A 12,654-nucleotide genomic window follows, 5' to 3' on the forward strand; every position below is an offset into this window, starting at 1 on the left:
ACGTTCCAAGTTCTGGTTATTTCTTATCATGGAAAACAGTACTGTTACAAACTAACAACCCTTTTAACTATTTTTGGGACTAAAGGGACTTCGTTAGCCTTAACACAGGAACAGCAATGGAAAATTCACCAGACAATGGTAAATTCAAAATAATAGTTTTTAATTAAACTATTAACACACATTTCTTGCTAATCTCTAAACTTACTTAACTCTAAATTTAACCCCACTATGTGCAAATGTAAATGCGTGTGTATAATTAAAGTTCCACTCTGAAAAGGCAATCTTTAAAAGTTCAGCAACATTTTAGTCTTGCTTGAAGGTCTTAAATTCTCAGTTCAAAAATAATTATGAAGCATTTTTAAACATTGCATCTTCAGGCCTCTTTACTCATAATGTAGCTATTTTTTTCCACGATGAACTCATAAACTAAAGAAGGGCCATGTACAAAAGAGACCCAGTAAAAATCTGTCCTCTTTTCCAAAGAGACAGCAAAATGGTCTTCCTTATTTCAGAAGCTACTGATTCTGTGTTTCCTTTTCACAGGAGTAACACACAACATAGCACCAATTCTGGTTACTGTAACCTAACCCTGTTTTTCACAAGGTTTCAAACCCTGTGTCACAGGGGTTTGACTTTTGTACTCTCCAAACTGAACTCTTCCAAAAACTGAACTCAAAATATCTGAATTCGGTAATATAGTTCTCCAAATCATGTAACAATTACATCATCACCAAGGTGAGTCCCAATTCTTGAAAACCACATGACCATCAGTTTTATTTCTACCAAAATTTGGTTCCTTTTTCAAAACAATTCCATATCCATAACAACCCTTGATCTCATCTCTGTTCAAGAGGCTTAAGTGGCTTTAATTAAAAATAGATGGCTTCCTTCTAGAATAATTATAACCCACCTGAAATCCATTAGCTCTGTCTGTCCAAAACACTTCGACACTGAGAATGTGACCTGTGTGTTTAAAATGCTAATGTTATTTTTTGTGCCCCTGTAACCACACAAACTAACTTACTAAGAATACATCTATAATATTTAACTCTGCAATTTACTTTAAAACTTTTTTTATATATAAGAAATATAGATTAACATTAAATTAAAGATTAACGTAAATCCATTACAGTACTGTTCAAGCCAATTATTTATTTAATCTTCACAAGCTGGGTACTTGAGTACAGTACAACTCCGATTATCTGAAATGGTCGGGACTGGGCCTATCTGATAAACGATATGTTTGGAGAACAGGTCATTTTCTTTAAAAACGGCCCAGTAGCAACAGCAAATCACTTGTAAAGTGTTTAAACAACAACACACTACAAGGGAAGGCTTTTAAAGCATGAGGCAATGTTTAATTCTCACCAAAAAACACATTTTGGTCCTGCCCTTCCCTGAAAAAATATTGGAAAGATAATTTTGATACTATTTCAGCAGTTTTTCACATTGACCTTCAACCTCATCCTATATTACTCACTTTTTGGACAACCAGTTTTGGACTCTGGCCACTTCTCTGTTTCAGCTTGTCGTGTGATTGCATTTGTTATTTTAATAGCCAGGAGATCCATTTCACTCAAAATGGAAAGACCCTAAACCACTGATTACATTTCAATGGGTTTCCCAAACTATAGCATGTTTAAACTTAGAAAAAATTGGAAGTGGTTCTGTTGACCTTTTGGTTAAATTTAAAGAAACATGGAGGCAGTTTATTCAACATTTTCATACGATTTAAGTTGATCGTTTCCAAATCCTTCTCAACAATAGTTTTGTACGTGTAGAGGAGCAGAATGGACCACAAAATAATTGTTTAACACTGAAACATGGTCACCCAGTTTTTCTTTTCCTTTTTTGTTTTGTTTCTTAGTTCGGGGGATATTTTGTAATAAAATTGGATTCCTTTTCAAGTTTTGCCTTTAAGAGATTGGGAGGCTCAGTTTACATATGCTGCTCGATGTCCGTGTTTGTACATGCTAAACATTGTTAATGTAACTCCCATCTCTTTGTATCATTCTTATGTTTATTAATCTGAAACTTCATAAAAAGATTGAAAAAGAAAAGAAAAAAAAAGATCATTCTCACCAGAAAAAAACCATCCTGAACAAAATAAGATAAATGCAATGCCAAAAACTGGAAATTCTACTCAGAGGTTTTCCCAAAAATCCTAACTTTTTAAAACTTGTGGCGTCAAAAAATTTCGGCTGATGATTTGTGATTAGTTTTGGATACCCTCATTTATCCTAAATGTTTTGGAGGTGAAATGAACATCATTACAGCTTTGAAATTTTTCAGATAAATGAGGATTTCTGATTTTTCTGAAATCCTCAATCCAAAAAAATTTTTGGAGCCAAACTGACATCACTTCCAGGTCCAAAAAATTTTGGATAACTGAAGATTTTGGCTAATCCGATTTTGGATCATCGAAGCTGCACTGTATATATTTTAAAAGCTTAACCTGGTTTTGGGATATCGTTGATCCCATTTTATTTTACTCGTTTTTTTTTAGGTTTCGGTACACATTTGAAATTTTTCTATCTTCAGAAAAGTTCTTCCAGTTTGGCACAGACAATCCTGAAACCCTACAGACATGGACAACCTCCATAGCAAAGGTACCACTTGTTCCTAAAAGTTCACACACGTTCAATCACATTATCCTTTTTCCCACATTCTCACAGCACTCTCCTAGGCAAAAGCACCATTGAATAATGACTGCTGAAGATTTCCAAATCTTCATAAGTTATAAAACCTAACTGGTTCCCTTAACAAACCAAAGAAGAGAAACTACCCCCTCTGTATGTGATTTAACCCTCCTTCAATTTATTCAGGACAGTCAAGGGTAGACATTATTTTTGTGACAGTTCCTTCCAATGTTTATTACATCTCATTTATATCTTTTATATTTTTTAATCCTTTTGAAACTCTTGTTTCATATTATACAGAACTTTCCACCTGCTTTAGTGTATTTTTGAATACCTCAGACATTGAATGCCTCAACAGTCCCTTTATACTTAGGTTATACATGTTGTTTTTACTATCCTTTCTTTGTTTTGGCCCTCTTACTAATCTTTGCAGTTCTCATGAAACATCTCTGCAGAATTACAACAAATGTGCTCTAACTATTAGATGATATCTCGTGAACCACATTCCATGTCAGAAGACCGACATGTGCCTTCTATTTCTCCTTCCGACTAACCTGCCATGCAGGATCTCGTCGAAGACCTTTCTAAAAGTACAACATCTATTACGTGACCTTCATCAATCCTCTTTGTCATCTCTTCAAAGAAAACCCATCAGATTTGCGAGACGCAATCTGCCACGCACAAATCCATGTTGCCTCCAAGCAGTCCCTGACTGGTCCACAATGCTGGTCGATCCTATTTCTCCGAATCCCCTCCAGTCATCATACTACCTGCAAGCAGCCTCTCCCCAACAATTGCCTGCTGTCAGTGCTGTTGGCTCTGGCATTCAGATGAGTGGTAACTGCTGAGGGGAGTTGGTGATGACGTGGAGAAGATAACACTGGTTAAGGTACATTGAGTGTAAAAATAGGTGCTTGAATGTTTGGCGTGGACTTGTGGAGATTTAATGCTGTTTCTTTTTGACTTTAGTCGTCTACTTCCAACATTTTGATCATTAGAGCTCTAGTTTTGTATCCCGAAGCAATCAATTGATGCCACAGTATAAGGTTATTTCCTTGTATTGTATTAATCAAATCATTTCATTGTTTCACTGAAGTCTCCACTGAACTTTCATATGAACCAGCTTGGCATGTTAATCATCTGCTCATATTCAAGTGTATAACCAGATATAGCAGCATTTCTCCAGACCACAGTGCACATATACACACATAACACACGTATTTACATAAAAATGATATGTATAATTATTATGGAATAATTTACTTGTTTCATGTATAAGAGGCCCAAGGTTCATTAATCTCACAGACTTCGGGAAGAAGCTATATCCCAGCCTAGCAGTCCTGATTCTCCTTCCTGATGGTACTAGGTTAAAGCTCCAGTGTTATGGATGGGAGGAATCTTCAGTAATTCTTTGTGCCCTATTTAAATTACACATCCAGTGAATGTTGTCAATAGAGGAAAGGGGGAGTGTGAATGGCAGAAAGAAATGATGTACAGGTTGACGGCTTCTCTTCCAATGTAGGTGCTCACTTGTGCCAGTCTACATTGCCAGCTCCATCAGCAGTTTGATCGGATTGGAAAACTGCATTTTAAGTCGATGCGGAATCCCGAGCAATGGAGGGAAGGGTGGTTCATGCTTAAGAAATACAATCTTGTGTTCTGGTGTGAAGACGAAGGACCAATGGAGGAGGCAGTGCACCTGAAGAGACTACAGGAACTGAGTGAGTTCCAGACACCAGTATTCAAAGTTCAAATTTATTGTCAGAGTATACACATGGCATCAAGTATAACCCTGAGATTCTTTTGTCTGTGGGCGAAGCAGAATTTTTACTTATCAGAAACTGTAAACGGAACAAAGAAGAAAGATACGTATACAAAAGAGGGAAGTGTAGGAAAAGAAATAAATGTTTTTAAAAAATGGACGGCACAATACTGGAAAAAAGGAATAAATAATATGGGAACTAAGAGTTCTTAAATGAATCTCTGATTGAGTTTGTTGTTTAGGAGTGGAAGGGTAGCAACTATTTTTGGCATGTGTACCTCCTTCCTGATGTCAGCAGTGAGAACAGAGCTTGTCCTGGGTGGTGTGAATCCTTGATGATTACTGCTGCTCTACGACGGCAGTGTTCCATGCAGATTTTCTTGATTCTGGGGAGAGTTTTGCCTGTGATGTACTGAGCAGTGTGCACCACCTTTTGCACTCAGAGGAATTGGTGCCCCGATACCAGGCCACAATGCAGCCGGTCAGCAGGCTTTCCACTATACATCTGTAGAAGTTTGCCAAGGTTTTTGATGTCATATCAAACCTCTGCAAATGCCTGAGGAAGTAGAGGTGCTGAAGTGCTTTGTTAATGATGACATTAGTGTGTTGGGTCCAGGAAAAATCTTCCAAGATAGTGACTCCCAGGAATTTAAATTTGCTTACCCTCTCCACTTCAGATCTCCCAATGATTACTGGATTGTACACCTCTGGTTTTCCCTTCCTAAAGTCAACAAATCAGCTCTTTGGTGGCATTGAGTGCAAAGTTGTTGTTAGTACATAGTTTAGCCAAGTTACCTGTCTCCCTCCTGTATGTTGACTCGTTACCCTTTTTTATAAAACCCACTACCGTGATATCATCAGAAAATTGAATGACAGAGGAAATTTGTTCCCATAAATATAAATGACTTAGTAGTTTGTGTATTACCACAAAGGTTCTTATTAGCATTGTGTGCTATCCTATCGGTTTCTTAGATGATGGTCAATGCTGTCACTTTCAATCAGAGAAGGTGGCCGCACACAATATCCATCACCTTTGCCAAACAATAGTCAAGATATATTTTTGTTGTTTAAAAAATGTATTGATGTAAAAAGAAAGCTGTGTCGCCCAATTACATCGAATTCACCTACCAACCCTCGTTCATTTTGGAGGGTGGGAGGAAACATGAGGATCCGGAGGAAACCCACGCAGGTCATGGGGAGAAAATACAAACTCCTTACAGACTGCGCTGGATTTGAACCTGGGTCACTGGTACTGTAATAGTGTTTTGCTACAGGCCCAATGGTTTCCAAACTCCACCATAACTCACATTTCACTTTAAGTAATCCCTATGCCCTAAGTGCTCTGTGATTAGTAAGGGATTGCTTAAGATGGTTTGTGAGTGGGAAGGGAAGGTTGAGAATCACTGCTCTAGATCCAATTATTACTGAAATATTTTGCTTGAGAAAAATTGCCCTTGGCCCATTTCCTTTGGAGTTATGAAACTGTGCACATAACGAGTCAATAAGGTACGATTAAAACAGTGGTTTTCAAACTTTTACTTTCCATACCACCTTCAGCATTTCCTTACTAATCACAGAACACCTATGGCATAAGGATTGCTGAAGGTGGAATGTGAGTTTTGGGGGGCAGTTGAAAACCTCTGTGCTACACTAACCATGATACCCTTATTTCCAAAGAAATGTTGAGTGTTGACCACAAACCATTTTGCATTACTGCTTTTCATATATGCAAAACTTCATTACCAGTAGCTCAGCAGAGAGTCGAATCAGATTGGCACCTGCTTATAGAAAAGTTCATTCATTCCCATATTTTCCCCACTGCCCTGCATATCCTCACTCAAGTAAATTTTCAATTTCCCTTTGAGAGAGTTAACACCCTCTGAATAATATTTTTTTAAATTTTGTCCTTTCGCCTGAATCTTTTGCCTATTTTGTGTCTCCCAGTCCTTAAATCATCTTTAATAGCAAGAACTTCCTCCACCACCCCCCGCACACCCCAGCACAATCCACTATGAACTTTGGCACAACTTTCACATTGTTTTTTTTGTTTACTTTGGTCTGCAAAGTTTAAGCTGGGCTTCTCCAGTGCAATACAAAAATGTTCTGGAAAAACTCACCAGGTCACACAGAATCCATAGAATCAATATTTTGGGCCTGGGCCCTTATCTCCTGTGCTTCTCCGGGTCTAACCTTATGGCAGAAATCTCTCATCGCTGGAGCCAATCTGCCCCCTCAATGGCCTTTGATCCTGTGCTATGGCATGATGAATAGATGTAGTGCTCCACTCATGAACCCAGTTGGGTAGGGAGGGGATGATCCAATCGACGTCCATTGTCAGTATTTGTTCAGTGTTTATAGTCATTTAAAAAAAAGTTATTGTGCTCTGAAAATCATTATAGCTTCAGTGAATGAGTAGGATTGTATTAAGAATTTTGTTGGGGTGGACACAGAGAAACAGTCAGTTCAGAAACGTGAATGGATAAACATTGTTCACTTGTTGAGGAAGGGCAGTATGTTCAAGCTGGGGCAGTGTCTGAATCAAGAAGGGTTAATGGAAAGGGGTCATTTGGCGGTAGCATTGACTCATTTACCACTCTCACTGTGGACCTTCTCCTCCAACAGCTTTCACTGTTCTGAATGAGAACAGTGAGAAGAAAGAAGTGCTGAGACTGGTTGACCAGGAACGGTGAGCCTTGGCCATTGGAGGCAGATTTGAGATTGAAAATGTTATTTGATTTTTCATTTCAGTTGCAGGGAAAATGGAGTTTGGTTTGTCAAGTATGCACTAGGTAACCTTGCCACTCGTGTTCTGTTTGGATCCTGTTGAGAAATACCTCTGCTCTTTGCGACTAGGGAAACCCAGGACCTTTTAGAGCAACAGACAGAAAGAAGTGATCCCCTTTATCCAGCACGTCCCTGCTGATGCATCTGTACACGGTAAGTTAGCAAAGTGGATTCAGCATTGGCTTACATAGGAGAAGCCAGAGAGTGGTGGAGGATGATTGCTTCTCAGACTGGAGGCCTGTGACTAGTGGTGGGCCTCAGGGATCGGTGCTGGGACCATTGTTGTTTGTTGTCTATTCCAAAGATCTGATTGATAATGTGGTAAAGTGGATCAGTATATCTCTATCAAATCTCTTCTCATTCTTCTACGCTCTGGGAAATAAAGTCCTAGCCTGTTTAACCGTACAAATCTAATTTCACAGTTTGAGGCCTTTTATTCATTGGTAGTTCAGCTGTCCAGGAAGGTGCTAATTAAAAGTTGTGAGAGTACCTCGGCCCACCATCCTCTTAGCCAATAAGTTCAAAATTCCAACCACACTATTATTGAAACAATTGAACCATAGAACATTCTTTCTCTTCCTTTGGCTTGGCTTCGTGGACGAAGATTTATGGATGGAACATTACAGCATAAAAAAAAGAACAGACTCGTCAGCCTGTGCCAAACTATTATTCTGCCTAGTCCCAATGATTTGCACCCAGTCCATATCCTCCATACCCCTCCATCTACCCAAATTTTTCATCAATGTTAAAACTGAGCCTGCTTTCACCACTTCATCTGGCACCTCGTTCCATACTCTCTGTGTGAAGAAGTTCCCCCTAATGTTCCCCCTCAACTTTTCCCCTTTTACGCTTAACCCATGTCCTCTAATTTGTATCTAACCTACCCTCAGAGGAAAAAAATCTACCTGCATTTACTCTTGCCTATTTTCCATACCTCTATCAAATCTCTTCTCATTCTTCTACGCTCTGGGAAATAAAATCCTAACCTGTTTAGCCTTACTGTGTAACTCAGTTCCTGAAGTCCTGGGAATACCCTGGTAAATCTTCTTTGCACTCTTTCAATCTTATTGATAGCTTTCCTCCAGTTAGGTAAATACAATTTTGCCTCACCAAAAACTTGTACAACTTTACCATAACATCCCATATCCTATACTATTTGATTGATAAAAGCCAATATGCCAAAAGCTCTCTTTACCACCCTTTATCCCTGTGACACTAGATTCAAGGAATTATGTATCTTTATTCCCAGATCCCTTTGTTCTACTGCAGTCCTCAATGGTTTATCATTTACTGTGCATGTCCCACCTTAGTTTGCCCTTCCAAAAAGCCATCTGGTCCAGATCCCTCTCCAAGCTTTGAAAGCCTTCCTTGCTGTCCACAACTCTTCCAATTTTTGTGTCATCCGCAAACTTGCTGATCCACTTTACCACATTATCAATCGGATCATTGGTCTAGACAACAAACAACAATGGTCCCAGCACTGATCCCTGAGGCCCACCACTAGTCACAGGCCTCCAGTCTGAGAAGCAATCATCCTCCACAACTCTCTGGCTTCTCCTCTATAACCAATGCTGAATCCACTTTGCTACCTTACCGTGAATATTGAGCCTCCTGACTAACCTCCCATATGGGACCTTCCTCTTCACATCCCTTCCAACTCTCTAACCCTTTCTCCTAAATCCATGACCACTTATCACAGCCTGTCGATGTCCCTTGTAATTTTGTGAAACGTTACCATCAGCCTACTCTGCTCCAATCCAGTTACCTAGTCATCCCAGCCTCTCCTCAGGACAGAAGAATACATTCCAGCCAATATTGCTATGAATATTGAATCACCTGTTACAGACAATGTTTTCAGACCATTCTTTACTGTAAAAGCAGAAAACTGTAGGTGTAGAATATCCTGGAAATAGCCATCAGGACAGGAAGGAAACATATCACTGACTATTTCCCCATAGATGCTGCCTGACATTCTGAGTACTTCAACCATGTCTCTTTTTATTTCCTACTTAATTTGCCTCTGTTCAATTAGTGAGAATGAATGAATTGTATTCTCTGTGAAAGTTCCACCAAGATTTCTCTGGACCATCTGCACGGTTTATCTGCATGGGCACGCCAAAATTTGGGAACTATGTTTCAGGATGATGTCACAGTGGTGCTGACAGTCCCTCCACCATCCCTGCCCCTCCCCACTCTCCGACCCTCAGCCTCTCCCCCACTGTCCCTCAGACCCTCCACTCCCTGCCTCAGCCGCACTCCCACGCTATGCCCTTCAGCCCTTCCCCCACTGCAACCCTTCAACTCCTCCCCCTCCCCCACTCTCATCCCCTCAGCCACTCCAGTAACACTTCCTGCTAAGCCACTGCTGCCAAGATTTCCCCTTTAATGAGGGGAGCTCTTCCTCACTGTAACAAATGGAAAGGTTCCCTGAAGTTCTTCAGAAAAATGATAACGGGAATTATGTGACATAAGTGCTGAGCAATGGCAGGTTATTGGATGTAATATTTGCAGTATTACCATTGGATCTTCCACCTGGAGTGTAACTGTCTCCTTCTGGGTGTGTGCAGAACATTGTATCTGCATGGCGTGACACGCCCGGATTACTCCGCGTGGTGCAGTGATATTCAGAGTGCAGCAGGCAGTCGGGGGAATGCACTGTGCGACCAGCAGTTGAGCAGGAAGGACATCCCTGTCATCGTCGACAGCTGCATCGCCTTCATCACCCAATATGGTGAGTGAGCACCGCCACACAAGGACACCGCGGGATACAATTGGGCACCAGTTTACGCCTATGTGCTGAAGAAACTCAGCAAGTCAACGTTCTTTATGTAACAAAGATGAAGACGGATAACCAACGTCTCAGGCCTGCACCCTTGACCAAAAAGCAGGCAGGTGCCTGAATAAAATGGCGGTGGGTGGGGGAGGAGCACAGGGCAAGCGGTCATGGGTGGGGGAGTAGAAGAGAAAGAAGCTGAGGTGAAAGGGCTCTCTGAAGGTGCTGGGGGGGAAGGAAGACAGAGGGATGAGAGAGAGGGGAGTGGCCTAACGGAAACCGGAGGACTAGATGTCAATGCTGTCTGGTTGGAATATTAGGTGTTGCTCTTCCAATTTACAGGTGACCTTGTATAATTGGATGCCATCTGTGCATTGGAAGTAGAACCAAACCCAGTTGATGATGCAGACCAGATACAAATTCATGCCCACAGCCGTCTCACTGTGGGTGGTCACCAAACAGGGTCACAGGAAGGAAAATTAATTCCTGGGTTAGTCCAGAGATTTCGGCAGCAGCACTTGGGATGTTTGTGGAGATGAGGATCAAGGGCAGTGAATTTCCAAAGGAATTGTGGGCCAGTGGGTGGAATAAACATCTCTGAGATCAAGAGAACAGCGATTCAATTTCCCTCCAGGGATATGTGCACAAAATTCAACTGTCTCAAGGCAGTGCAGCATTGAGGGAGCAAGCTAGTGCCTGAGAGATTTTCTGTTGAGATGATAAAGCACCAAATACTGTCTCAGGCAGATAGTTAACGTCCCTCGGCATGAGGGGTGTGTGAAATATTCCCAGAGGCAAGGACAATATTGAGCAGAGAATTCTGAACTAGATGATCCAATTAATTGTTCCATTGCAATCGCTTACTGCCACTCCCATGTGACGATGACGACTTCTCTTCATATGTTGGTTTCTGTACAGCAGTTTCGGATATGACAAAGGCATTGAAAAGAAATAAACGCCTCCTGATCTGGATCCTCAAACCACTTGCCAGCTCCTGCCTCACCCATCCCTCTCACCACATTATGCGACCAATCCTTCTCAGTCCCAATTCAGAGTCTTGACCCGAAACATCGATTATTCATTTGCCGCAGTTACAGCCAGATCTGCTGAGTTCCTCCATCATCCCTTTTGCTGTAGTGCCTGAGGGGCTTGTTACATGGTGGTATGGCGCATGAGGTCTTTTGCCAGTATATTTCTGGGAGAATGGAGTGTGGAGTATTCCCAATATGGTTAGCATGGTGGTTAGTGTGACACAATTACAGTGGTTCAAATATGGTGTTGCCTTTAAGGAGTTCTTACATTCTCCCTATGACACATGGGTTTCCTCCCACCTTCCAAAAGCTTACAGGGTTTGCAGGCTAATTGGTGCATTTAGGCCGAGTGGGCTGGTGGACCAGAAGGGACTGTTACTGTACTATCTCTAAATTAAATTAAAAATGCAAATAAAAATGAAATTTCTGAAAGAATGGAATGTGGATTCATCTATTCCTGGACTTTTCTGTCTTGCTGGAAATTGCACTGGAACAAAATGGTGCTAATGGCACCAGGTTTAGTATATGCTGATGTATTAACTGTTGCCAATAGTTTCCAGGAAATCTAGACTGCAGACTGTCCTGAGGCCAGTTAAATCGGTACCGGACAAAACTCCAAGCAAGGAGTAAATCTCACACGCTTAACATTTTCCACATCATTGATGCTCATCTTGTACAGTTTTCCTTGCCCTTGTACAACTTGTCCTTGCCCAACAGGCTTGTGTCATGAGGGGATTTACAGGAAGAACGGAGCCAAGTCGCGCATCAAACTCCTGATGGAAGAGTTTCGAAGAGATGCCAGGAATGTGAAGCTGCGAACAGGCGAGCACTTTATCGAGGACGTCACCGATGTCCTCAAGAGGTTCTTTAGAGAAGTGGACGACCCAATCTTTATGTCAGAACTTCATCCACAGTGGAAAGAAGCTGCAGGTAATGTGCCAGACAATATGTTGGTGTGGCTAAATTATATTCGTATTAATTGCTATGTATTCATAGAACATTGAACATTACAGCAGAGTGTAGACCCTTCAGCCCCCAATGCTCTGCTGATCTATATAAGCCTACTCCACAACAATCTTATCCTTTCCTACCTAACACCTAAAACTCTCCAATTTCCTTGTATCCGTGTGCCTACCTAAGAGACTTTGGATATTCCTATTATACCATCCTCCACCACCACACCTGCGATTGCATTAAGTACAAAACTTACTTTTGATATCTCCCTAAACTTTTCTTCACTCGTCTTCAACAGATTTCCCCTAGTAATTGCTATTGTCAGCCCAGGAGGAGGTTGCTGGCTCTCCACCCAATCTCGGCACCTCATAATGAAGAAGTGAAGCTTGAGCTGCCATTTTTCTCAGGGTCTTTGCTTTTTACCCCAGCTTTTTTTTTCCAGTTTGCCAGATTTGCACGTACCGACCTTGAGCCCAATTTCTTTGGAGTTTGGAGCTCTATGTTGTGCATTTACCCTGCTTTAATTGTTTTGGATGGTGTGATAGGCCTGACTTAATTAGTTACCATTGAGGGAGACATTTTAAATCACAGCACTACAATCTTTTGGAATTTGAAATGAATGGGAACATGATCTCAGACTTGATTTCTTTGTTATTTAATGGCCCCTGTTCATGCATTCCATGAGGTTGAGTGCACCTGCCGTTAGCTAAA

General features: G+C 41.1%; 1 protein-coding gene across 7 annotated transcripts in view; it reads left to right on the forward strand.

Annotated features, from left to right (window-relative positions):
* The window catches only part of arap3 (ArfGAP with RhoGAP domain, ankyrin repeat and PH domain 3), a 175,967-nt gene that overhangs the window by 127,685 nt on the left and 35,628 nt on the right, over window positions 1-12,654 (forward strand). For 6 of the 7 annotated variants that reach the window (XM_069898079.1, XM_069898084.1, XM_069898080.1 and 3 more), the window contains 5 exons: window positions 2,507-2,609; window positions 4,162-4,360; window positions 7,024-7,087; window positions 9,753-9,916; window positions 11,707-11,919. In XM_069898079.1, the coding sequence (XP_069754180.1) occupies window positions 2,507-2,609; window positions 4,162-4,360; window positions 7,024-7,087; window positions 9,753-9,916; window positions 11,707-11,919 (743 nt within the window). The remainder of the gene's footprint in view (window positions 1-2,506; window positions 2,610-4,161; window positions 4,361-7,023; window positions 7,088-9,752; window positions 9,917-11,706; window positions 11,920-12,654) is intronic. The other variant, XM_069898086.1, reaches the window with a different exon arrangement.

Source organism: Narcine bancroftii, chromosome 9 (genome assembly GCF_036971445.1).
Source record: "Narcine bancroftii isolate sNarBan1 chromosome 9, sNarBan1.hap1, whole genome shotgun sequence".
Lineage (NCBI taxonomy): Eukaryota > Metazoa > Chordata > Chondrichthyes > Torpediniformes > Narcinidae > Narcine > Narcine bancroftii.